The 27,342-nt window shown below is 50.9% G+C and overlaps 1 protein-coding gene across 1 annotated transcript; it reads right to left on the minus strand.

The window, feature by feature from the left end:
- Positions 1-1,962: 1,962 nt before the first annotated feature.
- FBN3 (fibrillin 3) lies at positions 1,963-27,102 on the minus strand. The gene is made up of 39 exons (XM_010724750.3): positions 26,426-27,102; positions 25,381-25,506; positions 24,918-25,040; positions 24,506-24,631; positions 24,237-24,362; positions 23,674-23,796; positions 22,847-22,969; positions 22,359-22,484; positions 21,642-21,764; positions 20,810-20,932; positions 20,390-20,551; positions 19,817-19,885; positions 19,460-19,585; positions 19,008-19,133; positions 18,688-18,837; positions 18,277-18,348; positions 17,092-17,217; positions 16,524-16,649; positions 15,812-15,937; positions 15,454-15,570; positions 15,078-15,206; positions 14,338-14,457; positions 13,825-13,950; positions 13,297-13,449; positions 12,778-12,843; positions 12,377-12,502; positions 12,037-12,156; positions 11,368-11,490; positions 10,970-11,101; positions 10,286-10,411; positions 9,268-9,474; positions 8,881-9,006; positions 7,972-8,094; positions 7,507-7,623; positions 7,150-7,278; positions 6,496-6,615; positions 6,065-6,296; positions 4,771-4,939; positions 1,963-4,174 (listed from the first exon to the last, which is right to left on the minus strand). Exons 1-39 carry the CDS (start codon positions 26,628-26,630, stop codon positions 3,800-3,802), a joined length of 5,343 nt encoding a protein of 1,780 aa, XP_010723052.1. The 5' UTR covers positions 26,631-27,102; the 3' UTR covers positions 1,963-3,799.
- Between the last annotated feature and the right edge of the window lie 240 nt (positions 27,103-27,342).

The following is a 27,342-nucleotide window of genomic DNA, read 5'->3' on the forward strand; positions in this document are numbered from 1 at the left end:
CAAGATTTCCAAACAGAATCAGGTCGAGCAGAATAATGCGGGGTCCCAGTTTCTCTACAAAGATCCCCAAACTGTGGTATGAACTGCAGCAATCACATCATCAGAGCTTCAGTGCAAGTGCTGACTCTGTGTGCTGGGCAGCATGAGGGCTCTGACATGTGGACCCAGAGGTGCAGGGGTGAAGCAGCCTGGGCTGCACAGCTGACCTGGGCAGAAGGCGGGCAGCCATCAGCAAAACAATGACAAAAATAAGAGTACCAGGGCTTGGTTGGCAATGAACCTAAAATGCTTCTGAAGCAGCAGGACCCCTCCCACACGCATTGCAGGTCTGCAGTGCAGTCAGAATGCATGCAGTTCTCCTTCTAGGCATGGTAATGCAGCCTCCTTCCATGGACAATTCCCCAGAGACAGCCAGCGCGGTCTGTGTGCTGGTAGTGATCCTAGTGGGTGTGACATTCCCAGGCTGAGCTCTTCCTGCATCTCCCTTTGGTTCCCAAGAGCCCCTCCTGTGGATCCACATCTGCTCCTGTCAGCACTGCTCCTAACAAGGTAACACTCCCTAAGAATAATGTAAGGCTTTTGTATCAGTATGTGGTTTGCACATAGCGAAATGTGGAGAAATAGCAGGGGACAGGAAGGAAATCAAGAAGGTTCCAACCAGACCCACGCTTAAGAACAGATTTAATTCTCACCTTTCTCCTCTCATGAGAATATGAATGCTCTCTCAGGAGCTTTCCCATTCCTTCTCTCTCTTTTCCTAACACTGCCAGAGACCTGTGTCCCTTGCCAGCCACCCTTACTGTGAGACTTCTCAGACTGCAGATGGATGCTCTTCCAGACCCCAGGGAACCGTGTCTGAGAAAGGGATATGGCCTTTGTCTGATGACACTGAGAGCTGCTCGCCTAACAGGGCTAAGTGAAGATACAGCTCTCAGCTCTCATCAGAAATCCATTTTTACCAACAGCTACTTTTATGGAATCTAGTAGCAGTAACCATATACTCGTGCAGTCACACGAGCATCCTGTATTTTTAGAAGGCCAAACAAGACTCTGAATTTATGTATACTGTGATCTGTCTGTTAGGATATGGAAGTTAGGATGCTGTCCTGCATGTTTCTGCTCTGACCTTGAGAATCTCACAGATCTCTGCAGCCTCCAGCCCTCCCCTCTGCCTCCAGCCTCCTGTACGCTGCCTCCTCCAGCAGCCATCCCTGTGCCCTCACCCATGTCCCAGCTGCCAGGTTGGCACCGTCCCCAAAGAGCACCAAGGAGGAACCAGCAGCCGGCACTGTGAATGGGTGCTGCCAATGGGCACTGCTAAAATGCACTGCAGATGGGTGCTGCTAAGAGGCACTGCCAATGGGCACTGCCAACTTGCACTACCAACGGGTGCTGCCAGTGCCAGCGGGCACTGCAGATGGGTGCTGCTAATGGGCACTGCCAACATGTGCTGCCAAGGGGCACTGGCTATGGGAACTCTCAGCAGGTGCTGGCAACAGGCACTGCCAATAGATGCTGCCTACAGGCACTGCAGATGGGTCCTGCCAACAGCAACAGGCACTGCCAACAGGCACTGCCAATGGTTACTACCTATGGGCACTGCCAACAGGTGCTGCCAACAGGCATTGCCAATGGGCACTGCCAGCATCTGCCTCGCGCCCAGGTGGGAGGAAGGCACAGAACCACTTAACCCAAAATAATTTTATTGTTGCTGTTGCTTCCGATACAAAAAAGGAATCCCACAAAGAGCCATCTCTCACTGTGAGACAAGGGCACAGGGTTCAGTTTCAATGCTTCCAAAAACATCCAGCAAGAAATGGCAATACAAAAACACCACACCAGAGAGGAATTAAGGAAACCTTGAGCTTCTTCATGTGATAGCTTTGGCTCAACACACACACACAAACCCATCTCTGCTCATTTATTATTATTAATAGTTTTGTTGTTGTTGGTTTTTTTTTTTAAAAAAAAGCACCTGTTGGGAAAACCAAACCAAACCAAAATAATAATAATAATAATAATAATAAAAAACAAACATCAGGCCACCCATCCTGTCACAAGCTCTGGAACTCTTGCAAAACCAGAGTCTGGAGCTGCATTATACAAAAAGAGTTTTCAAGTTTGACTTTAGCCCAAATACAGTATATGTACGCTTCCCCACTCTATGATGTGGAAGCGTACCAGGAGAAAACAACCACCCCACCCCCAAATACTAAAAAGAAGTTACAGAATATGCACTCCTCACACCACCGAGCAATCAGACTGTGGTGGTTACTCATAAATACGGAAGGGTGGATGGATACAGTGCACTAACGCTGACAGTTCCATACCAGCACCAGCTTCTGAAAGCACCTTTGGTTTATTGTCAGGTAGTTCTGTGTGTCACCAGAGTGAGTTAGCACCTTTCTTGCCTTTGACGATGCACAGTGTTGATGCAGAAGTGAGAACGGATTCCTACAAAACGAGGCCATGGCACTGCAGAGCTCTGTGTGAAGGACCACCCCGAGGTGGGGGAGAAGCCCACCTGGACAGAGCAGCCCACATGGCCAAGGGAGGCAGTGGGAAGAGCTCCTTTCACTTCACTTGTACCTTCCAGACTCTTTGGAGTGCATTTCATTTGTCTGCACTAAGAGGGATGCCTCTCAGTTGTCACCGAAGTGCAGGCAGTAATGAGGGCAGTGCCATGCAGCTTCCATTTCCACTCCTGACTGTGGGCAATCAGCCCCCTGGTTCACCCCACACTGCAGAGCCCACCCCCCTATCTGCTCCTGCTGGGAGGAGGGTTTTAAAAGATTTTAAACCACATTCATCAGTGGTGGCCAGCAAGTCTGCCCCTGCAGTGTGCCATACGTGTGCTCCAAGTTCTCCATCACCACTGGCAAAGGAAGGATGGATGCTCTGAACCAGGCTAGTGACATGTTCCCTTCCAGTTTAGTTTGTTCATTTGCATTAACCAGTGCAATTATTTGCTTTTCCCCAGAGTTCCTATTCACTTCTGTAAGGACACATTAACCTCTGGCTTGCTGGAGCTCTGTAGAACCCCTTCCAGCACCAATCTTTGGAGGGAATGGACTGTTGAGCACACTGCACACTGCACAGTGAAAACCCTACGTTCCCTGCAGGAGCTCTAGTCCTTTGGGCTGGCTGCTTCAAGACACGAGGTTTGCAGCTTGAGCTGCCCCCTCACTCACTAGCAAGCTTTTCAGTTTGACAGAGCAGCCCAAATGGACCACAGGACATGGAGAGGACAGAGAGACAGAGGAGCCAGTGTAGGTAGGGCTCTTGCGCAGCACGATTATGACAGTGCAGAATCAAAGAAGAAAATAAACTGTTGGGAAAGGCACCGACATCACACCCTTGAAGCAACTCCCAAAGCCGCCCCCAGATCCCCTCCCATTTACTGGGATGTGGGGCGGTGCATGGGCTGTGAGCATGAAGGACCAGAACCTTCCCATGGTGCTGCCTCTGCCAGCTCAGACCAACAGCACCTTGTTTAAAAGAGACAGAAGGAGCTGAGTGCAGGGAGGACACCCCTGCTAACACAGCGGGAACCTTTGGCAAAGCTTGCATGAGCTCTTTTGTGGTGTGGCTTGGTTTTGAGCCAAGCACCCCGTGGAATGAAATACCCCTGCATGGCCCAGGTGAGTGCTGAGCCCACGGGGACATTTCCCATCAGCTGTGCAGTGCAGTGGGGGAGGTGGTGGCAGGGGGTGCAGCAAGAGAAGAGGCAGATGTTTCCAGGTGTGGATGGCAAGGCTAAGGACTGTACTGTCGGTTGGGTGGGTGGGTCTAATGGCTGTTAGTAGAGCTGGAGCTGGAGCTTCATCCTCAGTGCTTGGCCCAGCTCCCCTGCTAAGTAGTTGAGGTCATTCTTGGCCTCTAGTTTCTGCAGTTCCCTCTTGCGGTACAGGGGCACGCTCATGATTTCCAGCAGGTAGGTGCCTGGCACTATTTTCTTGCGGCCAAGGTGCAGGAAGCTGAGCCCTTCTTTTTGGTGGATGCGGAAGTAGCCATCCTCATTCCCATGGGAGATGAGGTACCGCACGCGGTTCTCCAGGGGCTCCACAGCTGGCAGAAGCTCCAGGATGTGCTCGTTGTGTGCCAGGTCAGAGAGGTTCAGCATCATGGACAGAGGAGTCTCCACATCCATGCTGGCCAAATTGACAGTGTGATCCTAGGGAAGGAGCCAGGCGCGTTACTTACAGATGCCAAGAAAAAGGTGATGGCCTGATATGAGAAGACTTGATTTAAGGGGTTCCACGTGACATCCTAAGGCAACTCTGAGGAATGGGTGCCACTTCTATGGTTCTCCAAGTGTTTTTTGGTGCCCTGTTTCCATCCTTGAGATGGAACCAGCATGTCCACAGCCCTCATCTTCAGTGAAAAGCACCAAGAAATTCTTGGGCATTTTGCTCAAAGCCTGAAGAGCCTCCCAGACCTACCTGTTCTGAGTAGGCCTGTGAACTTGGAAAGCCTTTTACAGAGGTCAAAACTTCCTCTTTCAAGGAAGAATCTGTAGGGAGACTGACAGTCTGGAGCCTGACAGCCTTCTATGGCACTGTGGGACCTGTTACCCCAATTGTATCCCTTGCAAGGAACCATGGCCAGACCACAGAAGTGTGTGTCACTTAAGTACAGAGTGGATCTGCCTGGATTGAGACAACCCCACAGGAATGGACATGCTGTATGGGTTCCACTCCAGGCAGCCACCTCCAAGTGACTCAGCTCTTATCTTGCTCCACCCCATCTGGGATGTCATGAATTTCTTACCTTGTGCCTCTCGGTGCCATTGACACTGCGTCGCTGTCGACCTCTCTTGGGATAGCCATTTATCTTGCACTCGTAGCAAGTTTCAGGGGAGAGCAGATTGTCTTCATCCTCTTCTTGAGGGGCAGGAAGGTAGGACCCCTTCCCAAAACCCAAGCCAGAAATACAGTGTCTGGTGGAAGAAAAGCAGAGAGTTCCATCTCAGATTCATGCTTCGAGAAGGAAAACTTTGCATTGCACTCATGCATTCCTCATGTGGCACCCAGACACAAAGGGAAGACTACGCCTTGCATGGCTTGTGCAGAATGCTGTATGGTCAGGACATGCCTGGGGGAGGTATGAGGCCACATCTTTTTTAATAAGGCAGCAGGTTCAATCTGTTTGAATCTGTGCTGCATCTGCTTCACTGATAGCAACTGCACTAACTAGTGTGCTAGAAGAGGATATGGGATTTGGAAGAGGACATGGGAAGAGAATATGGGCATTAGCAAGGGGATTCTGTGAGGGAACAGCAATGGTCTGGCAATGAAGAAGCCAAGGGCTGATGGGAATGGGAGCTCACTGGCTCCCAGGTGCTCTCCCAGATTGTTCTGGTGACTCTGGCAGGCAGCAGAGGTGTGGTGATAGAGGATGCCTGGGGACAGCATGCACAGAAAAACCTGCAACATTCCCTGGCAATGTACTATGTGGACTCCACAAAATACACATTGTGCAGCTCATGCCCACCTTGGTGGGCATTCTCAGGGGCCTGAGCTACAAACTGTGGTGGAGCTGGGGCACCATCACCTGGTACCTGGTTACCTGCATACTCTGCGCAGAGCAGCAGGCACTTCTTAAAACTGTCTTGGAGCACAGAAGAGGAGTGTGAGATTGCTTTCTGGCAGTAGAGAGCACTCAAGCACTTTGCTTCACAAAGTCGAGGTGAAGCACAAGCCAGGTTGGGAACAGCACCTGATAACACAGCTGCACTTCAGCATCCACAGTGCTGAGAGATGATAACTTACAGACAAGGTGAGGGTGGGGCAGCGAGAGAAACTGCCTAGGGTCCTTGCCAGGAAGCACTTCCAGGCTCTGGTTTCACCCAAGTCTAAAAGCATCCATGATACAGATATACATGGCTGCAGAAACAGGCTGAAGATGAGCTGGGGTGAGAACCAGCTTCCAGTCTTGATGGTCAAACTGGGCCGTGGTGGGCAAGTCTCAGTCTCTTAATGTCACTCTAGATGCATTTCAAATGTGCTTTATCCAGGTATACCTCAAATCTAAGAAATCCCTACAGCAGAGACTTGGCTCTTACCCTTGTCCTGCTCGGAAGTAGCCTCCAGGACAGCCACAGAGGTAACCTCCATCTGTGTTGGAGCAGCCATAACTACAGGGGCTGCCGCCAGCTGAGCATTCATCCACATCCTGGCACCCCCCAAAGGCCTGGTCAAAGTCAAAGCCAGACGGACAGACGCACTTGAAACTTCCCAAAGTATTGTAGCAGGAGGCAGAGCCACAGGCAGTTGGGCTGGAGCACTCGTTTTCATCTGCACCAGAAACAGCAAACTGGTTAGAAACTTAGTGGGCAAAGGTTTCTGGGGCAGGGCAGGAAGCATAGTGATGGCTTTGCAGATGTGAACCCAGAAATCAGTGTCAGCAATGGTCAGGGTGGCTGCAGAGGGACTCAGGGCCCAGCTGCCATCTATCCCTCAGCCCATTATATAAGGTTCCCTGTCCCACACTTACCCACACACTGATTCCACTGGTAGTGCTGCACGTAGCCCTGTGGGCAGCCACATCTGTAGCCTCCAAGCACATTCTGGCAGCCATGCTGGCACCGGTGGTTTCCGTCACACTCATCTACATCTGCAGGAATGTAACACAGGGGGTGGTGAGACAACTCCTCCCTGTCCCATGGGCAGCAATAGGTGCACAGGGACCACACGTGTACACAGTACAAGCTTGGGACCAGTACCCATCAGGGTGCCCATGTAGGTGAATGGTTCTGCCTTATTACTGCTCTGTGGCTTGCACCTGCATAGCACCATCAGCTCCAAGGCCCACATATATCCCCTTGCAGCTGCTGCTTGAATGGTTTTTGCTCTGAGGCCTCTTGTCCTGATTGAACCATTCTGTTCTGCCTCATTCTGCCTGTGTTCAGTACAGGCTTCTCTTTGGCATAGCACATGGTGGGGTTTGCCTGTCATGAGCTCTCCCATAGTGAGACACAGGCCCATTCCTTTCCCATTCTTGGCTGCTATGATTGCAGTACCAAGACCTTCTTGTCCAAGAGCAAGTCTGTCTCCAGGCAAATCAGGGCAGTGAGTCATGCTGTGAGTCAACTAGGAGCTCTTCCACATCAAACACGTTTCTGTCAAAGTCCCTGAGAGAAAGACCTACCTTCACAGTTGACACCAGAGCTGTCCAGGGAGAACCCCTTCTGACATTCACAGTTGTAGCTGCCTGGTGTGTTTAGACACTGCCCTTTGGCTCCACACAGAGAGGGCTGAGCCGTGCACTCATTATTGTCTGCAAAACATTAACACTGTAAGTCCAACCCCAAGGGGAGCGCAGCTTTGAGGACAGCTCCCTGGCATTGGTAACAGAATGAAATGTCAGATGCTGACTGCAGAGAATTCAGCAGCAGCTCTCAGTATTCCAGCCAGAGCTGCAGGACTTGGAGTGACTGTAGAGGGCCTGAAGCTAACCCCCCCCAAGACACTCTCAGCATGCACAGCAGCCAATGCCTCTACTCACCGATGCAGGACGAGTGGTGCTGAGTGAAGCCTGGAGGGCATTTGCAGTTGAATCCTCCAATAACGTTCACACACAGGAACTGGCAGTTGTGCTGCTTGGTGGAACATTCGTCCAAGTCTAAAGCAATAAGCACAAGAACACGTCTCAGTTTCTCTTACTGAGATAGCTTATCTCTGTGGTGTGAGTTGATGGCAGCTGTGTATACATGGTGAAACAGTTGTACTGAAAAGATCAGGATCTGGCATGGACCAACCTCAGGAACACCACACACAAAGTTCCTGCATGAAAATCACAAGTCCAGTCAGCCTTACCCCCTGTGATTACATACCAACACATAGGGAAGACACAGATTTTTTTCTCAGCCTCTCCAGTAAGCCACAAATCACAGCCCTCTCAGATTCTTAGATCACTTCTGCAGCCAGAGATGAGGCAGGTTCTCTGCTGCTTCCTTCTCCTTGGAAATACCTTTGCAAATCTTTCCATCTTCTTGCAGAACGTATCCTCTGGGGCACGAGCACTGGTAGCTGCCGTCTGTGTTCTTGCAGATGAAGTTACATGGTTTAGGGGACTGGTTACATTCATCCAGATCTGGAGTTGAGAGACACAGGACAAAGCGTTCATGGGCTGTGCTGCTGGATGGGGCCCCATGTCACACTTGACCATCCAAGCTATCATTAATGCAGATGATCCTGGGTTTCATGGCTCAACAAAACTAAGCAGTCACATGGCCACATGGGCCCTAACACTCCCTGCCCCAAACAAATCTATTTTTTCCACTAGGAGATCTAGAAGACTTCCTAAGGAAAGGAGTGTAATCATCTTCCTGCTCAGACATGGGATGAGATGTGACTGGAGGATCTGACAACCTCCCCAGTTCACTCCTGGCTGAAGAGATGTATGGAAGCTCCTCCTAAGAACAGCCCTGTATTTCTTGGGACTGTGTCACCTTGTCTGAGCAATGGGCTCTGAAAACGCCCTTAACTTTTCAGCCAGGCCAGAGTGAACACATCTGGAAAAATCATAAATGTTTAGAGAGAAATCCTGGCTTGGTGCTCAAAGTCACAGCTGCCCTCCTGGGCACAGAGCTTGGTTTCTGGGATCTTTTCCATTCTGTGTCCAGGACCTGCCTGCTGGCACAGTCCTCAACACCATCTCAGTACTGGATGGCACCTCTTCATCTCCAAAGCATGCACAGCCCTGCCATGGTCACATGGGACCATATGGACAGAGGTGGAAACCAGGCTCTGCGGGAGGAGGGAGAATGTAGGACCCTCTCTTTGCATGCTGAAAAGTCAGACAGAGGGAGGCCTGCCAAGGCAAAGGGCTGTACAGAGAAATGGGTTTCCTTATCTCACCTCATCTTCCTTAACTCACCTACACAGGCTGTGCCTGTGATATCTGCTGTGTAGCCCAGCCTGCAGTGGCAGCGGAAGGAGCCAATGCTGTTGATGCACTGTCCATTCTTGCAGAGGTTGGGCAGTACCTTGCACTCATCGATGTCTGCAGGAGAGAGGGAAGGAGCGGTTAATGCCAGTGCTGCCTCTATCCCCATATTCCTATGACTGCATTCTGCCAGGGCAACCCAGGATTTATCTGAGCGCCAGAGGTTACGTGCAGGGAGCTGTAAGATAATGTTGTAGAGACTTGTCTGCTCCAGGGACTGCGTAGACCTGCCCCAGACAGTTCCCAGTGCAGTTCGGCTTTTACCCACATTTCTGCTTTCTCCCCTCTGCACTAAAGGTGATTTGAGTCCCAGCTCACCTCTCCCATCAGTGGAGTACCCTGGACCATGAGGACACATTTTCTTGTACTGTGCAGTTCCAAGTAGGGGGCAGAGCTCACACTGGGGTCCCCAACTGCGCCCACTGTTGCAGCAGCACTCAGATTTGGTGACCAGGTTGCGGTTGGTGGAAGACATCTGGCACATGGTTTGCAGTACTTCAGTAAAGCAGAAGCCCTGGCGGGTGTCTGAATAGAGAGGGTGGGAAGACAAGTTCGGGATGTGAGACTGTGCCAGCAGCAATGATAACTGAGAAAGCTGTCCAGATTGTGCAAGTTCCAGCACAGAGGCTAGTCTGGTTTGGGTAATACAAAAGGCAAAGGTGATTCCACAAGAAGCATCTCCCTGCAGCTTTGGGTGCTAGGTGTCCAGGTTAGTCCCTGTCTCTAGCCTTTGTCCTTCCATGTCTCTAGCCATGTCCTTCCATAGGCTTTGCCATCTCTTTTACTCAGAAACATTCCCTGGCACTGCTTGAATATACATCAGAGAAACTGTGACTTGTGCCATGGGTGACAGCTCCCACTTTCTGAGATGCATAAAGTCCTGGTTTTCAGTGAGGATATGTAGCTCACATGGGATACTTCTGTCCAACAGGTGAATCCTTTTTGTTCCTATCCTGAGCCCCAGTTCTGGCCCACTCCCTTCTCACCGAACCTGCCAGATCCTGGGGGTCTCCTTGGTGCTGCCCTGGCAGCTTCTCACCTCCCAGCTCTCTTGGCACAGCAGTGGCTGGGCCAAGGCTCAGTGCCCTACAAGGCACTCGAGGTGCACTTTACTTCTGTGGGCAAAACTCAACATGGTTAAGTATAGACAGCAAACTGTCCATGAAACAAATCTTAGCAACTCTGTCTGCACTTTTCTTCTGCCCCCACAGCTCACTGAACTTGTGGTTCAACATTTTTAAATCTTACTTTGGGCAAATTCAATTCAGAAACCCCGAAGCACCTGAGAAGCACCATATGTCACTAACTAGAGGCTGATCAAGACCATGGTTATTACCAATACACTCTGTGCCAGAGGGACTGACTTCAAAACCTTCATTGCAATCGCAGCGGTAACTTCCCACTGTGTTGATGCAGCGGCCATTGGGGCAGATTCCAGGCTTGGTACGGCACTCATTCTCATCTAGGAAAGAAGGCACAAAGAACTGCAGTGACAAATTTCAGCTTTCCATGAGTTTCCATGCTACCACTCAGCTTGAAACAAGTCCACACAGTCCTTTGAGGTACACTCCCTTGGACAGCTGAGAAACATACCCATGTTCCTCGGACCTCCCCTAAAGCAGAGTGCCCAACTTCCCTGCTTTGCACATTCTCCACCTGCAGGTGGTTGAGCTGCCAGAGTGGGAGTGGAGCTGGGCCTGCTCTGCATTCCTCCTGTCCCTACCACTGTGCAGGTGTGCATGGGCCAGCACTTCTGAAAGCAGCACAGCGCAAAGAGGCTTGACACAGGCATGAAAAATTCAAGAAAAATGATACAAGGTGTAATGCTGAGTCATCCTGGGCTGGATATGGGTCTACAGATGAGCAGAGACTGTGGGTGTGCAGGCATCTAATAGGACTGGAAGGTGTGACACACGGGAAGTCCCAGGAAGGACTTGTTTGACAGGACATAAGCAAAAGCTACAGGTCTGCATACAGGTCCAGCCCCAGTGAGAAACCCTCCCAGCCTGGCCCTTGGTACCTGTGCAGCCCTCTCCATCAGGTCTGCGCTGCATTCCTGGTGGGCAGATACACATGAAGGTGCCAATGAGATTCTTGCACAGCATTCCTCGAGACTCGCAGTCGTGCAGACCCTCTGCACACTCATCCAGATCTGCAACCAAAAGTTTGGTGAGATCATCCTGCCAGCTTCCACAACTGTGGGAACAACTAAGTGGTGTTCAAAGCTATACTGTTCTGCCAATCCCTGCTGCCTTGGCCAAAGCTGGCTGGCGTACAGCAGACACCAGTGTAGATGCAAGAGCCCAAAGACAGCAGTCCAGACATCCTGCCTTCTGTGTAGCACCAGAGACAGACAAGAGGCAAGGACCTGGAGAGAGAGTGGGAGATCCCCAAATGGCTGCAGAAGGAGGATTTTACCTCTGCACATTCTTCTGTCGTCTCGGAGGGCATATCCAGATGGACATGTGCACTCATAGGAGCCAAAGGTATTGATGCAGCGGAATGCACAAAGCAAAGGATTCGATGCACACTCATTAATATCTGGAAGGCAGAAGAGAGGAGAGAGCTTGACTCTGCACTCCAAGCAGGATCACCTGACAGTAATGTCAGTAAACCTGCCAAGCACAGACTTCCCTTCTGCGCATTCATCTTATGACAACTTTCTGTGCTTCATCAAGGCTTCCTGTCACAGTCTGCAGTTGTAAAGGGATACACAGAAGGTGACTGAGCCCCTCCGATGGGGACAGGATCCTGGATCCTTGGTGAGGCAGCTACTGCCCTCACGTTGGCCTCCAGCACTCACCCTGACCTCCAACCTCAGAGGAAGCCAAAGGGGATGCTGACCTGACTGCTGCTCACTCAGCTAGGCAGTGAACCAACTGGGGGCATGCACATGGCCTGGATGTGGCTGCGGTTTTCTGGGACAATAGTCCAATATTTGTACAAGTGCCTATGGAGGTAGGGGGATGAAGGGCACTGTGGGAACGAAGAGAGCAGGAGAGTGGCAGGCAGGAAAGGATTTCCTTGGTTTCTCCCATCTTCAGCTCTGCAAGGCAGGGTGAAGGGGCAGCCCCACAGCAGCCTTACCTTCACATGTCATCATGGGCCCTGGCTCAAAGCCCTCATCACAGGCACATTCGAAGCCTCCCACCACGTTGGTGCAGGTACCATTCCCACAGGGGTTGCCGATGGAGCATTCATCTGTATCTGGAGGAAGGCAGGACCAGGTTAGGTAGATGATTTATATAGGAGAGATGTAAGCTGGTAACTTCTTGCAGCCAAGCATTCGCACAGGCTCAGCGAAATCAGTAGCCAGGGTTAAAAAAGAAAGAGGCAGGGTAGAAGTGCATTCAAAAATCCTTCTTTCCACACACACACACTAACGTTCTTGTTCATAGCTGTTGACATGAGGAAGACAAACACTTACCCACACAGTTGACTCCTGTGTAGTCGAGGTTGTACCCAAAGGGGCACTCGCAGCGGAAGGAGCCATCAGTATTAATGCAGGCTCCGTTGATGCAGACACCCAGGTTCTCTGAGCATTCATTCACATCTAGAGCGGTAACCAAGGCAAGGTTAAATCACATGGGAGTGCGTGGCCAGAAACACCCCTGTCCTCTCAAAGCTGGCCCGGAAATCCCAGCCTCCTGCCAGAGCTGGGGACTGCATGAGTGAGCAGAAACCATGAGCTCAAAAGGGATTGCACATCCCCCCCTTACTGCCATTGGGATTCAATCCTTCTCTCATGATAGCCAAAGTATGGTTGCTTCTAGACTGACACCCCTCACCCCCACAGGACACACTGCTTGTCCCTGGACCACACCATACCTTCACGGGTGTCACCCGGACCTGGGATGGCTCCATGGCCGTATGGACACAGCTCCTGGAAGGCAACTGGAAGAAAGCAGAAAAGTGAGCTGGGCTTAGACATGAACCCATTCCCAGATGCCAAAATGTGCTTTTGCTGCTTCTAAGCCATGACTGAAGGCTTGACAGCTCACTGCACAAATGAGTCCATAAAATTCCAGCTCACTGGGAAACACCTACGCCTGCCTTGGATCCGGAGGCACTGAGATGCTTTTGTTTTATCTAAAGCCACACTGAGAATTTAGAGCATATCCAAAACAGAACTAAGCAATCCATTTCCCAAGAACCCGACTGTGGTTGCTGAAGACGTAGAGAAAACTGCAACCTGGTCAGAGCGACGAGGTTGCAGGGCAATTGTCCCCACATGGAGAAGCCTCTTTTGCTGGACAGCTCACACAGCTACATGTCTGGACCAACCTGCACACATTCCCTGTGCTGCTCATGTTGGAGGCCATCTCTCCTAGGGCCCAGCCCACCTACCATTTCCTTCTTGTGGGCACAGCTCACACGGGTCTCCCCAGCCTTCTCCTGGCATCTTGCTGCAGCAGCACCGAGCCTTGGTGGTGTTGAAGGCCTTGGGGACAGAGCACTTCCCATTGTCAAAGCGAGTGAAGCAGAAGCTCTGGCGAGTATCTGTAGGAGGACAGGGAAATGCACAGAGCATTGCAGTCATCCAATTGTGATGCTGTTCTCCTCTCCCCATTTAGCCCTTCAGCATCAGGAAGGGTCTTCTTTAGGATGCTGATGTTCTGGATGGTTCTTCAGGCAGGCAGTGCTGCTGTAGAGGAAATGGGCAGCCCACCCACCCCTGAATTTTGGCTCAGAGACACGAAGTTGTCCTGCAGCAAACCAGGATATTTTAATATCCAACCCCCACTCCTACCTATCTTGAGAACACCTCTAAGGGGTCACAGCAGACAGCTGTGCTAGCTCCTGCCTCCATCAACAGTGTTTGTGTTTGCCATGTCCTGTACTTCCCCATCATCCTGTAGGCAGAGCTGCACTCACCAAAGCACCGTCGGCCATTATCAGACAGCACAAAGCCTGGGGGGCAGACACACTGGAAGCTGCCAGGAGTATTGGTGCATGTCCCAAAGAGGCAGATGTTGGGCTCCTCTTCACATTCGTTGATATCTGGAAGCGTTGCAGATGTATTACTTACAAAGCAGCCAAAGGTCACTCCTTTTTTTCATGGCATTAAAACCAGATGAAGTTGTGATCTCTGGGGAACTCTGCTGCCTGCAGGTCACCACATTTATTGGGGACAGAGACTCAAGCCCTAACCCTGAACGCACCTTCAGGGCAAATGGGACAATGGAGTGGTCAGGGTACAGCAAAAACATTGACCCGCCTTTGCCCTGGGAACAGCTTGGCCTTGCTCTGTGCCTGGTTATTTCATTAGGGTATTTGGGGGTGGTGACACATGCCTAACCCACTCAGAAAGAATACAGTTGCTATGAGAGTCACCCAAGTTGGTCACATGCTGTGCTGGAAATGGAGGAGGCAGAGAGGCAATATTACCAATGCAATTGTCGTTCTGCACTTCATACCCAGGGGGGCAAATACAGCGGAAGGAGCCCTCCAGGTTCTGGCACGTGCCTGGGGAGCAGGTCCCAGGCAGGCTCACACACTCGTTGATATCTGCAGAGGAGGGAAAATAAGCAGTGCATCAGTGCTCAGCTCTGAGAACCCAGTTGCAGGGTGCCTTTCTGCATACAGGCCCTCACCTAGCAGCTTCTCACTGCTTTGCTCTAAAGACACAAAGAAAGCATTTTCCAGACACGCACCTTGGCAGTGCAGGCTCAGCTCTGCAGGACAATATGCTGCAGGAGGCAGTGTGACAGACACAGGTAACTCGGGCACAATATGCTTGTCTGACCCTGCAGCCTCAGGGGCTGCACAACAGCACTGGCAGCAACTTCAGCAGAGCAGTCCTGACTGTATGGTAGTTCCCAAGGCATCACAGGTACAATTCTGGATGCTTTAGGAGGATGGACAAGGCAATGTTTGCCCTTGCTGCCTGTAGGTCTCAGCTGGCATTGCTTGACCAGAGATGCAGGCACAGTGGGCCCAGTTTCCATGGGCAGTAAAATGATAGTGCTTTGGCTTGATTGGACCTGAGGCCTTGTGAGTGGTTCTGGAGAGTCTATTGCCTCCTATGGGAATCCCTTTGAGTAGACCAGCTCGAGTCCATGTCTCTCAGCACTGCACAGTGGCAGCCATGCCAACACACAGCTCAACTCCCCGGGAAGGAAACTCACCTACACAGTTCTTCCCATCGGGAGTCCGGTCATAGCCCTCTTGGCACAGGCACTGGAAGGAGCCGATGCTGTTGATGCATTGGCCATTCCGACACACCTGTCCCACCATGGATGAGCACTCATCAATGTCTGTGAGAGGGAAATGACGAGCACAGAGGGAAGAAATACACACAGCACATTAGTGTCAGCATGCCACCATAACCATCCCACGCCCCTGACTGGTGATGTGTCCGACCATCCCTGCAGTCACAGCCTGGTGAGATCCAGCAGTTACTCCTGTAACTGTTACAAACTGACACACAGAACTGAATTCCTGTATGCCACTGCAGGACAGGCAGAGAATGCCGCACCAGTCTGTCATCTGTATGCAACTCACCCATGCAGTCATTATTGTGTGTTAGCTCAAAGCCAGGGAAGCAGAGGCAATTGTAGGACCCAACTGTGTTCTTGCAGGTCCCATTTCCACAGGGCTGTCGGTCACATTCATCAATATCTGCAGGGAAAAAAACACTGCTGACTGAAAGGCTGAGCTGCTGTCTTGGAGGGGAGGGCAGAGAGGGCCCAGCCAGATGCACAGTGCCACTGTGGTTTTGCAGCCTGGGATTATGAGGACACAGTGGCCCTGCCCTTGGCTGTCCATGGCACTACCCAGCAGGTGCTGGAGAAAGCTCACGTCCATCGTGAAATGTGATTCGCTCAAAAGGGCAGCACAGAACTGGGGTGGCCACACTGACCCATGCACATGGTCTGCTCCCCGGTGGCCTTGAAGCCGTTGTGACAGATGCAGATGTAGCTGCCCTCGGTGTCAACGCAGTCCCCATGGCTGCAGACGTTGGGGATTTCCTGGCATTCGTTGCGACCTGCAACAAAGCACAGTGGGTGCTGGTGAGCAGAAGGGATGGATCAGAAGGAAAAAGCCGAGGTGCTGCCCTTCTGCAGGCACTGCTGAGTCTGTGAGCAAAAGCACAGCAGGACAAAGCTGCAGGTTTCTGAGAGATGGCTTCATTGAGAACAAGCAAGACAATGTACTGATCTGCAATCTCTAAAAAAGGATTTCAATGAGTCGCTGAATGAAATCTGCTCTGCTATTTCTGCATCCTCTGGGCCACATTAGACTAAAAAGAGGAGCAGATCATAGACAGAAGGATCTGGCCTTCTGCTGGGTGATAGACACCTACATGACCAGAGACCTTTCCTCATCCCTCAGGGGCCTACAGTCCCTAAGAACTATTCCATAAGTGGAGGTATTCCACAATCACAGTGTGGGCAGATTGTGGTTCCCAGGTCTGACAAAGGACCAGAAAGGAGCGCAGGGGAATGGCGCATCCCTCATCCCATCCTTCCCTGAGCCCACCTCAGTGCTCTGCAGAGCCAACCAAAGGGCCCAGTAGTGCCAGCACTCCCACACTCATCTCTAAAGCAGGCAGCAAGCAGCTCCCATCTTACCCACGCAGGCTCCGCTAGGTGACAGCTTGTATCCAGTCGAGCATTCACACCTGTAGCTGCCTGGGATGTTGATGCAGTCAGCATTGCGCTGGCAGAGGTTCTCTCCGCTGCTGCATTCATCAATGTCTGCGGGAGAAGCACATACAGACAGTTGGGGCACCATCCTGCTGGGGCTGGAGAGGCCCAGTGGAGTCACCTGAATTTTAATCCTTGGTTTGCTTCAACCAGTGACTTTTTTTCTTTCTTTTATTTTTTTCTTCAATAATAAAATGCATTTTAGGTACAACTCAAATCTTTTAAACGCTTTTAAACCTAACAACTCATGCCAAGGGACAAAGGAGGAGAAACAGACAGGAAGATTCATGAACATCAGCAATTTTTGTCCAACCATTAGCATGGAAAATTAAAATTATTTCAAGAGAAATAACGGCTGAGAACCTGCAAATTCTGTTCCATCTCTGCTAACTGCCCTGACTGTGATGCACCATGAGTGAAGGAGATGCCACTGCTACACTGCAGCCCCCTCAGCCTCCCAGCCCCTCCCAGCAGCAGTCCTGGCCACCGTTACCTTCACAGATGAGCAGTATGTTGTTGTAGCTGAATCCAATGGGGCACTCGCACCGGAAGCTGCCAATTTGGTTGATGCAGACACCATTGGTACAGATAGCAGGGATCTCACTGCATTCATCAATATCTGCACATAGACAACATCTGTCACCATCCCAGGAAGGCAGAAAGGAGAAAAGCATCCCTCATTTCTGGAATACCATTGCCCTTGTTTATTTTAGAAAGAAGATCAGCAGGAAGGAGCCAGCAGGCAAACAGCAGAACAACTCCTGCAGGACTGATACTGAGTTGTGCAGACAGCACCAGGCTTTGGCCATTCTGCAGAGCTCTGTGCAGACCGCAGAGCCACACAAGACTCCAAGTCACAGGGGATATGGGATTGCTGTTGGGAATGAGCCTGCCCAGGACATCCACTTTGCTTTGTCTGAGTGTAATACCTCTGTGGTAATGAGGACATTAACTCAGGGTCAGGGACCAGGCTGCTGGGGAGCTCAGGAGGGCAATGAAGCACTGAGCTGGCTCAGGGGTCCCTGACTCTGACACTGTGATCAGCACAATCCACCAGCAGCCCCATCGCTCCACACACGTGGTTGACACCCTCTGTAGCAAAGCTCACATCTTTGCTTCCTGGGGATGGAAGATGAACTCATTTTTTCCCTCTTCATTCTCCTGTGTTCAGGTTAGCACTGCCATGACCAGGTGAAGCAATGATTAACTAATTTGCTGTCTCAGAAATGCCCAGCAAGCCCATGTTTTATGACTGCAAAACATCTGTAGACTCCTCAACATCTGTAGACTCCACAAACATCGGGATTCTCACCAGCACCTCTGGCTTTCCATCTACTGAAACACATATCTGAAAGTTCAGCTCTCAGCACTCCAAGACTGTCAGTCTGTGCTGCTGGCAGCATGAGCAACAGGTGAGTTCTGGGTCTACCTGGCTACTGCCTCTGGTCCCTGACCATCTGCCTCTCCAGGTGGAATAGAGACCAACAGACACGTGCAAATGTGGGAAGCTCTGAGCAAACTGGACTCTTGGGAGAAAGGTCTGAAGCCAGTCATGTTTGCCACTCTTTTCCTTGCCTTTTCTCTACTCAGGTCTTAATTTGCTAAGGGAAGGGAAGCAGACAAGCTCACAGGCACTGTGCTACTGCAGGGCGTGGGGCTGCGGGGCTGGCATACTCACCAATGGGCTTCCCTGTGTGGATGTCGATGATAAAGCCAGGGGCCTGGTTCCCACACAGGATTTGGTACTCGGCTGGAAGGGGAACATCACAGTCATGGCCATGCCTGGTGAGCAGGCAGTGAGGAACAAAAAGCCCAAATATGGCAGAGAGGATACAGAGACCAGGGGGACCCGCACAGTGCTCAGCCAGGAGCCACGGGGCTGGCATGTGAGTACACCGAGCACCTGTAATGGCTCAGAGTAAAGGCCCCAAGCCACTGCATGCCCCCACACCTCCTCAGCAGATCCCACAAACCTCCCCCCTCTGCAGGCACCAATTTGGTCACCTGCACCCCTCAGCATGCAGAGCTGCCTGTCTGACATCGTGCACATCTGCAAGAACTGCCTGCCTTTCCAGGAAGGCTGACTTACGGCTGGCTGGTGTAGGGCAGGGCTCGCATGGTTTGTTCCAGGCTTTGCCAATGTTGTAGGAGCAGCAGCACATCTTCTTGGTCATGTTGAAGGAGAGCTCATTCTCACACGTGTCATTGTAGTTGCGATAGCACACGCTCTTCCTCATGTCTGCAAAAGTAACCCAGACACTGACTAGTGCCTCCTGAGCCCCAGCTGTGCTCCCAGCAATTCCTGCTCCTTCCACTCAGCCACAGTGCCCACAGTGTGCTGCCCACCATGAGCAGTGCACGGCCAGGGTACCGACACAGCCCTTCCCAGAGATTCAGATGATGCCATACCCATACAGTTGTTTCCTCCATTGACTTGCATGTACTCGGGGGGGCACACGCAGGTGTAGTTGCCAAGGGTGTTGTAACAGGTCCCAGGACCACAGATCCCAATGTGAGCAGAGCACTCATCAATATCTGCCAAAAAGAGGAGTCTGAAGGTTAAAGTACTGAGCACAGGTAGTGTCAGGCCTGACATGGAGTGGAGGGTGGGCTGGGCACAAGGTATGGACGGGCTTGGGACAGGCCTGGGACAGGGCTCATACAGCCTGGCACAGGGACCAGTCTGGCATAGGAAGAGGAGCCAGGGTTTGTGGTAAGAATGGAGAAAGAAGAAATTCTGCCAGCCACTCCTACAGCATGAAGGAAAGGCCCCGCACAGACAGAACCACAACTCCGCACACACATCCATACGCGCCAGGCACACGCCAGGCACAAAGGCATGCAGGGCACAGTGCAGTTACCTTCACAGATCCGTGTGTCCTCGTTGAGGTAGTAGCCAAGGGGGCATTCACACTGGAAGCTGCCAAAAGTGTTCACACAGTTGCCACCCTGGCAGAGACCTGGCAGCTCCTGGCACTCGTCGATATCTGTGGTGGGAGAGCAGCCAGGGGATGTTCACCACCTGCAGCCCCAGAGCACCCCATCCCCAGACCCCCAGTGTGCTGACCCACTGCCTCCACCCACTGCTGGCACTTAAGCAGCTCTGCCAGGTGTCTGGAGAATGCTTGAGGAGAACACACGCTGTTTATCACTCAGTGGTTGGAGCTCAGTGGGCCCAGCAGTGCAGCAAATAGTGGGAAGGCTCTGGGCAGGCTTACCTTCCAGGATGACAGTGATGGGGTTGGGCCGGAAACCTTCTCCTCCAGGGCACAGGGTTTTGTACTCAGCTGTAGGAAAAGTCAGTCAGGAGATCCTGAGCCAAGTGAGCTCATATGAAAGAGGGCAAGGAGGGAAAAACAGGAGAATTCCAGGAAAAATGGGCCATGAAGGTGGTGACAGTGGTCCAGGGTGAGAGGCCTGACTCTCATCACACCCCAAGCTAGCTTAACTCTCTCCCTCTACCAGCCCACTCCTGAAGGGAGTTATTTCACATCCACTTCCCTGCCCCAGCGTATGGTGATGAGGAACAAAGGACACCAACATGGACTTCCCATATACAACTTGCTGGTTTTCCCCATCCCACCTTCTCTCAGCCCTGGTCCACCTATGCAGCCTTGAACAGCAGAGTAAGCCTCTCCTCCCTCAGCTTCCTTTGCTTTATTGTGATGATCACAAATACCAGACCTGAGGCCCCTGAGAAACCATAAGGACACAGCCCCTTCTTGTCTCTTCCCTCCTATGCTGCCCATTCAGTCCATGCCCAGTTTCATCCCAGATGCCTTCCCACTCACTCGTGTTGGCTGGAGGACAAAGCTCGCAGGGGTTGCCCCATGCACGACCCAGTGAGCAGCAGCAGGATGCCCGAGTGACACCAACTCCGATTTCTGCACTGCAGGAGATCCCCCCATCTCCACGATCCTGGGTGTCCAGGAAGCAGTTCCCAACACGGGTATCTGCAGAAAGAAAGCACTGTGTGAGCAAGCCTGTCCAGCAAAGAATTGTATGCATGGGAGAAATAACATCTCTCCAATCAGGAGAGTACCCATACTGGTGAAACAAGCTGGGCCAGGCTTAACAGGAGGAAGATACTCTTCTTTTGCTGCAGTTAAGTCTGTCTCTGGTAGTGGCCAGCTCTGACCACGAGGGACTGTGGTCAGAAGAAGGACCAACAAGCTCTTGGTTGGAAGGTGTGCTTACAGATCTGCACTCACCCACACAGCCCACACCAGTGGGGTTCAACTCAAAGTCTTGTGGACAGTTGCACAGGTAGCTGCCAGGAGTGTTGACACACAGGCCGTTGATACAGTTCACGGGGTCTGCACATTCATTGATGTCTGAAAAGATGGAAGGATGATAAAGACTGAAAGGAATGATGAAGACTGCCACAGAAACAACAGTCCCGACCCTAAGTTCTGTGTGCTGTGTACAGGCTGTGTTCCCACAGCCACGACATTTGCAAGGCTCTCAGAATATGCTTACAGAATAGCTCAGTTGGAAGGGACCTACAAAGATCATCAAGTCCATCTGCCTGACCACTTCAGGGCTAACAAAAGTCAAAGCAAATTAAAGAAGGCATTGTCTCAATGCCTCTTGATCACTGAACAGGCATGGGGCACAACTGCTTCTCTAGGAAGACCGTTTCAGTGTTTGACCACCTCCATGGTAAAGAAGTCTTTCCTAATGTCCTGTCTGAAACTCCCCTGGTGCAGCTTTGCACCATTCCCACTTATCCTGCCATCAGTTACCACAGAGAGGAGATCAGAATCTTGCTCTCTGCTTCCCCTCCTCAGGAAGTTGTAGAGAGCAGTGAGGTCACCTCTTAACCTCCTCTTCTCTAACCTAAAAGACTTGAATGTCCTTAGCCTCTCCTCATAGGATATGTCTTGCAGCCCTTTTACCAGCTTTGATGCCCTTCTCTGGATGCTTTTAAGTATCTTAATGTCCTTTTTATACTTTGCAGCCCAGAACTGCAAACAATATTCAAGGGGAGGCTGTACCATGGTGTGTTGAGCCTCGTCCCATGCACCCACAGAAGTCCTATACCTGTGCAGTTGCCTCCACTTCTGTCCAGTTCGTAGCCATCATCACAGGCACAACGGAACATGCCAGGCAGGTTCTGACAGGTTCCAAAGACACAGATATTCTGGAAGGTGCATTCATCAATGTCTGCAAAAGAAGGAGAGCCAGGTACTCAGGATCTAGCAAGGTAAGGGACAGAAAAGGCTTCTCCTGCTCCCATTGAAAAGCATTCACAACCCAGCCACCGATGTGGTAACCCACCTCCTCATGACTGTTCTAGTGTCAAAGGATATCACCTCCTGAGTGAGCAGGACCAGGCATGCTGTACATATGCCTTTTCCCCTAACTCTCATTTATTTGATTGCTCATATCTTGCATGGATCCTTGGCTTAGATCAGCTCTCTGCAGGCTGGGGACCAAATCCTCTAAGTGGAAGAGCTGAGAGTTCTGCAGTTTTGGTCTCATATGGACCTGATGGCCTGAGGAGCAGCAGTTTGGTGTCAGAGCAGAGCCTGCAGTTTTGTATGGCCAACAAGGATCTGCTCATTGGCAGTGTGGTACCCAGCACTGATTGACTGGTTTCTGACCATCTGCAATAACACAGGAGCCTTGCACCACCAAATGATGGTGAGTTTTGCTTAGTAGTGGATCTGGTGGCTATGGTGCATTTGCAAGAGAGAGATCAAGGCCACAAAGGACCCTGCAGCTCTCGAAGCAGCAAACAAAACTCTGGTTACTTACCCTGGCAGGCCTTGCTGTCTTCTGTGGGATTGAAGCCCATCTCACACTCGCAGCGGTAACCCCCAGGTGCATTGAGACACTGCCCATTCTCACACAGGTTCACATTGTCTGCACACTCATCCACATCTGGAGAGATGCAGGTGTGAGATTGAATGGCATTAACCAAGAGACAGCAATTTCCTCCACTTTGCCCAAGACATTCCCACAAGCTTGTTCCCTCCCCTCTGCTAGAAGGCTGCAAAGAAAAGGCACTGCAATATTTCTAATTGTCTCGAACCTCTCTGAACACCTGCTGAGAAGAAGGTGGATCTCTCCCCAATGTACCTCAACAGGTTATTCTGCAGGGCAGGATGCTTTTAGGAGATATCTGGTTTGGGGAACTGTCCACAGGCAGCCAGATGCCAAGAGAGGTTGGTAGTTAAGATGAGATGAGACAAGGAAGACAGTTAAGTCACATTCCTGCTGCTAAGTGGGTCTGTGGGCCTCACCTGAACAAGAGAAGCCATCTCCATTGAAGCCTTCTCGGCAGGCACAGCGGTAGGAGCCCGGTGTGTTGATGCAGTTGGCGTTCAGGTTGCACTTGTGCTCTTCTGTTGCACACTCGTCCAAGTCTGGGCAGGGAGAAGCACCCCCTCAGTATTTTGCCTCTGGCCTTTCCTCTAGGCATGGAGAGCTAGTGTAGGGACTCCAGGGATGTGCTCCAGGTGGACACAGAATGGCCCAGGAGACTGCAGCCTCCAGGCACTTGGAGCACCTGTGAGTCTCCATGGCCATTACACACTCCCCTGGCAGTGCCAACAAAGTCTGGCAGTGAGAAACACTCATGCACACATATCCATATCCCTCATGCATCCGCAGTTCAGGCACACATACCATGCATGTATCCGTGCATCCTTTTATACACACCATACACTTGGATCCAATAAATCCCTGCACTCATGTATAAGTACCATACACACAGCACAACCCCACATACCTCCCACACCCACATATCCCTGCACATTCTACACCACACACCAACACACCACCATACAGCCATGGTGCCAGTCTGACACTCAACACATACCTCACCATCACCCACACACTCCACATCCCGCAAATACATGCCCTCACTCCCACATTAATTGCCATGTCCTTCCCAGATATAGTTGCAGGGACTGACAGTGGAACACCTGCAGACACTCTCCATCCCACACCTACAAAAATCCACATCTAGAGAGGTTCAAGAACATTGTAAGCACAAATGCCAACACAGCCCAAGCCTCAGAGGTACCCACAGAGCACACCAACATCCTCTTCAAGGTTGAGAACTCACCATTACACTTCAGCCCATCTCCAAGCCAGCCTGTGCGACACTTGCACTTGAAGCTCCCAGGCACATTGATGCAGGAGGCATGCATGTCACAGTTGTGGGCCCCAATCTCACATTCATCAATGTCTGCAGAAAGGAAGGACATTAGAGTATGACAATGCTCAGTTTCCCAAAGACACAATGAGGGAGCCAGGTGACATCCTGCTAACTGCTCAAGACACTGATGGCTCCTGGGAGCCTGCACCCCAGGGAATGAGAACAAGGTGATTTGGGCCTAGGGTCATATCCTTGAGCTGAAGAGCTGATCTATACTCCCCACTGCAATATAAAGATAAAAGGAATGGCAGGTCCCTGATTCAGATATAGACCAGGAAGCTGTCACCCTGTCTGAAATCTTCCCTACTGCCAATGTCTGCCTGCCCAGCAGGGGCTCCCAGCACCCAGTATATCCCTGGGTGCCCACAGTATCCCCAACAGAGGGAAGATGTTCCCTCCATGGCAGCTATTACTGGTGTTTGTGAGCGTTCCTACCAGCACTCCTGGCTCCAGGTCTGGCGTGCTCTCACCTGTGCAGCCTGTGGTTCCCTTCTTGACAAAGTAGCCCAACTGGCAGTGACAGATGAAGGAGCCCTTTGTGTTTTCACACTCGCCATGCAGGCAGATGTTAGGGTTAAGATCACATTCATTCACATCTGCAGAAGAAGAAGGATTTACTTTGAGCACCACAATAACCATATTCTGACCCTCGGGCAAGCTTCTGCTGCTATCCTCTCTCTCCAACAGCAGCCTACAGATCCAGTGCTGGCACATGCCCAGGGCACAGCCTTGTCCTCACCAATGCAAGTTTTCATGTCCAGGGATGCCATGAAGCCATCAAAGCAGAGGCAGCGATATTCCCCAGGGATGTTTGTGCACTGCCCACCATCACAGATGTCTGGATTATCCTCACATTCATCAATATCTAGAAAGAAGGAGACTGTTGCTGAAGTATAGATGTTGGAGTGTGGGAAAGTATACTGTGGGAACAGCAGGGGCAGGAGGGAGTCACAGGTGGGGCTGTGTACCAAGTCATGTAGTTACACGACTGTGGGTCCCAAAGTGAGGTGCAAAGCAAAGAGTAGCACAGAGAAATCACCTCTCTGGAAGTGACCCAAAAATGAGAACCTTTCATCCTGAATCCAGTGCTATGGACAATGGACACAGAGAACCCCAGGTCAGGATCTATGAGAGCCAGGCTTAGTGCTCACCTGCACATGATCTCTTGTCTGGCATCAGTGCATAGCCTTCACTGCAGCTGCACTCATAGCTGCCCTCCGAGTTGGAGCAGTGTGTGTCACAGCCACCATTGGTTATGGTGCACTCGTCAATATCTGGGAGAGAAAGGAGAGGTCATGCTCTGCTTGAGTCATCATCTGGACCACGTGCATTGCAGCAGAGCTGCTCAGACACAGTGCCAGTATGGAAAGAGAGAAAGTGGGAGAGATGCCTTTGTTGTGGGTTTACTGAAGAGCTCCCCCATGACAAATGAAAGCATCACTGTCAACTCACAATAGTTGATTAGAACCCTTTGTCAAGAGCATTGGTCTGGCAGCAGCTCAAGCAAAAAGTTCACTCCTCATCTGGAGCTAACTGACACTCAGGCATCCCATTGAGCATCACAGAAGGTATGAGGCCAGGAGCTCTGAGGTCTTGGCACAGCGGAGCACTCACCAACACAGCCCTGTCTATCTGGCGTGGCCTGGAAGCCCGAATCACACGCACACTGGTAGGTCCCAATGACGTTGACGCAGCGTCCATTGCGACACAGGTTGTCACTGAGGGAGCATTCATTGATATCTGTGGTGGAAAGAACATTTTGAGCAGCCAGCCATCCTGATACCACGTTGAGCATCATTTGGCACCCAGCTCTGGGTACACCTAACTACTGCTTCCAAACATGATCTGTCCTTGCTTTCTGACCTGAAACACTCCCGCATAATTTCTGTCCTGAGAAAGCAGGCTGATCCCCAAGTCAGGATTGTGGATCCTAGGCTCAGCTCTGGGCTGGTATCATTTCACTCTTTCATTTTTTCATCCTTTCTGAGCCACCAAATCCTCACAATTCACTGTCTTCTCCCATCACTACTTAGTATTGTTTATGATTCCCCAAAACCTGAACCACAGACTCCTTCCTGGTCACGCTAGAACCCAGCCTCAGTTCAGACTGTCCTGGGCAAGTTCCTTTTGCTCAAATGTCTTTTGCACAGCTTACCAGTTATGGCCATGCAAACAACCTAAAGAGAACTAAAACTGAATTGCGTGTTTAACACATAACAGCCCCTGACACCTTGTCACGCTGGGTCTACATTTCAGAGATTACAAGGGACTAGGAACCATTCTTGCTTGAGGTGCAACCTGCTTGGGAGGTGAAGAGTTAGGGTGTATAGATCTGTGTGAGTAGAGGTCATGGGGCTCCAGGTCTAGGGAACAATATTTCATTTACTGGTAAAGACAGAGATACAGCAGTTAGAAGGAAACTCAGATTTTCCATTGCCTTAGCATCACTCTATTGCTCAGTCTTCAGTGAACAGCAGTTAGAATAAGACATCCTAAACATAATGAATTCCTGGGAGTAACCTCAGCCCTTCCTGGTGGAATGTATTCTACTCATACGAGGGATTGGAAGGACATTCCCAGGCCAAGCATGACACTCAGTTCTCCCCACATCATTATCCTGACAAAACTCTGGTCGTATCATAGCTTTCCATCATCTTACCTATGCAAGTGTTCCCTTCTGAAGTCAGCTCGTGTCCAGGGGGGCAGATGCATTCAAAGCTGCCATCTGTGTTCATGCAGATCCCACCTCGGCACAGCAGTGGGTCTCGCTCACACTCATTGATATCTGCAGAGGGTGACATGAAAAGTGGCTGACAGATCCCTTCAGCTGGGCTTTTCAGATGATAGGGTGATGCTGGTGCCATGCACCACAGCTTCACCACAAGAGATAGATCATAAAGCAGTGGCACATCTCCAAATTAACAGGACTTGGGTGAGTGCAGTGAACTTATGGTTGCACTTAGGGTAATAGCAATTCTTGCATTGAGCTCAGCAAAATGTAAAGTGTGACATTAGGAGGAAATAAGATATTAACTTTGTGCACATTAGCCAGTAAGGACTGGATGGAGAGCTCCTAGTTCCCATCCCACCACTCTTAGTCGATTTCCAAAAGTCCTGTCAGCGTAGTGAGAGATCTCTGGAAAATGCATCATTGACAGAAGATCAACAGACAGACTTCATTGGCAACAGCCTTTAAGACAGCCCCAGTATCACACACGTGATCAGGAAACAGATGCCTGTACACATCTGAGAAAATTACACATGTACAAATTCCTTAAACAGCTGAAACTGCTGTGATGTGATCCAGCCAAACTAAGACAAAACCTGGCTGCTGGCACTAAAAAAGAAAAAAATACAAAAAAATTATAAATGCATTAAGGAAGGAAAAAGTAAAAAACAACAAACAAATGAACAGAAAACATGCAAACAAACAAAGACCACAAAGAGAACCAATGGAATGGTGCACTGGTGGTAGCTGGAAACTAAAAACATGTGAAAGAAGGAAGGGAAGGGAAGGGAAGGGAAGGGAAGGGAAGGGAAGAGATCGGAAGATATCGTATGCCGGCTTCTGCTTGA

This window comes from Meleagris gallopavo, chromosome 30, assembly GCF_000146605.3.
Source record: "Meleagris gallopavo isolate NT-WF06-2002-E0010 breed Aviagen turkey brand Nicholas breeding stock chromosome 30, Turkey_5.1, whole genome shotgun sequence".
Taxonomy (NCBI): Eukaryota; Metazoa; Chordata; class Aves; order Galliformes; family Phasianidae; genus Meleagris; species Meleagris gallopavo.

Bases quoted from the DNA above. Each gene is read 5' to 3' on its own strand.
- FBN3 (XM_010724750.3), bottom strand. From the start codon at position 26,630: ATGGCACCAGCATCACCCTATCATCTGAAAAGCCCAGCTGAAGGGATC. The intron at 15,207-15,453 runs GTGAGTTGCATA...TCCCTCTCACAG, and splicing joins ACACAATAATGACTGCATGG to ACATTGATGAGTGCTCATCC. The intron at 4,175-4,770 runs GTAAGAAATTCA...CTCCTTCCCTAG, and splicing joins ATGGCACCGAGAGGCACAAG to GATCACACTGTCAATTTGGC.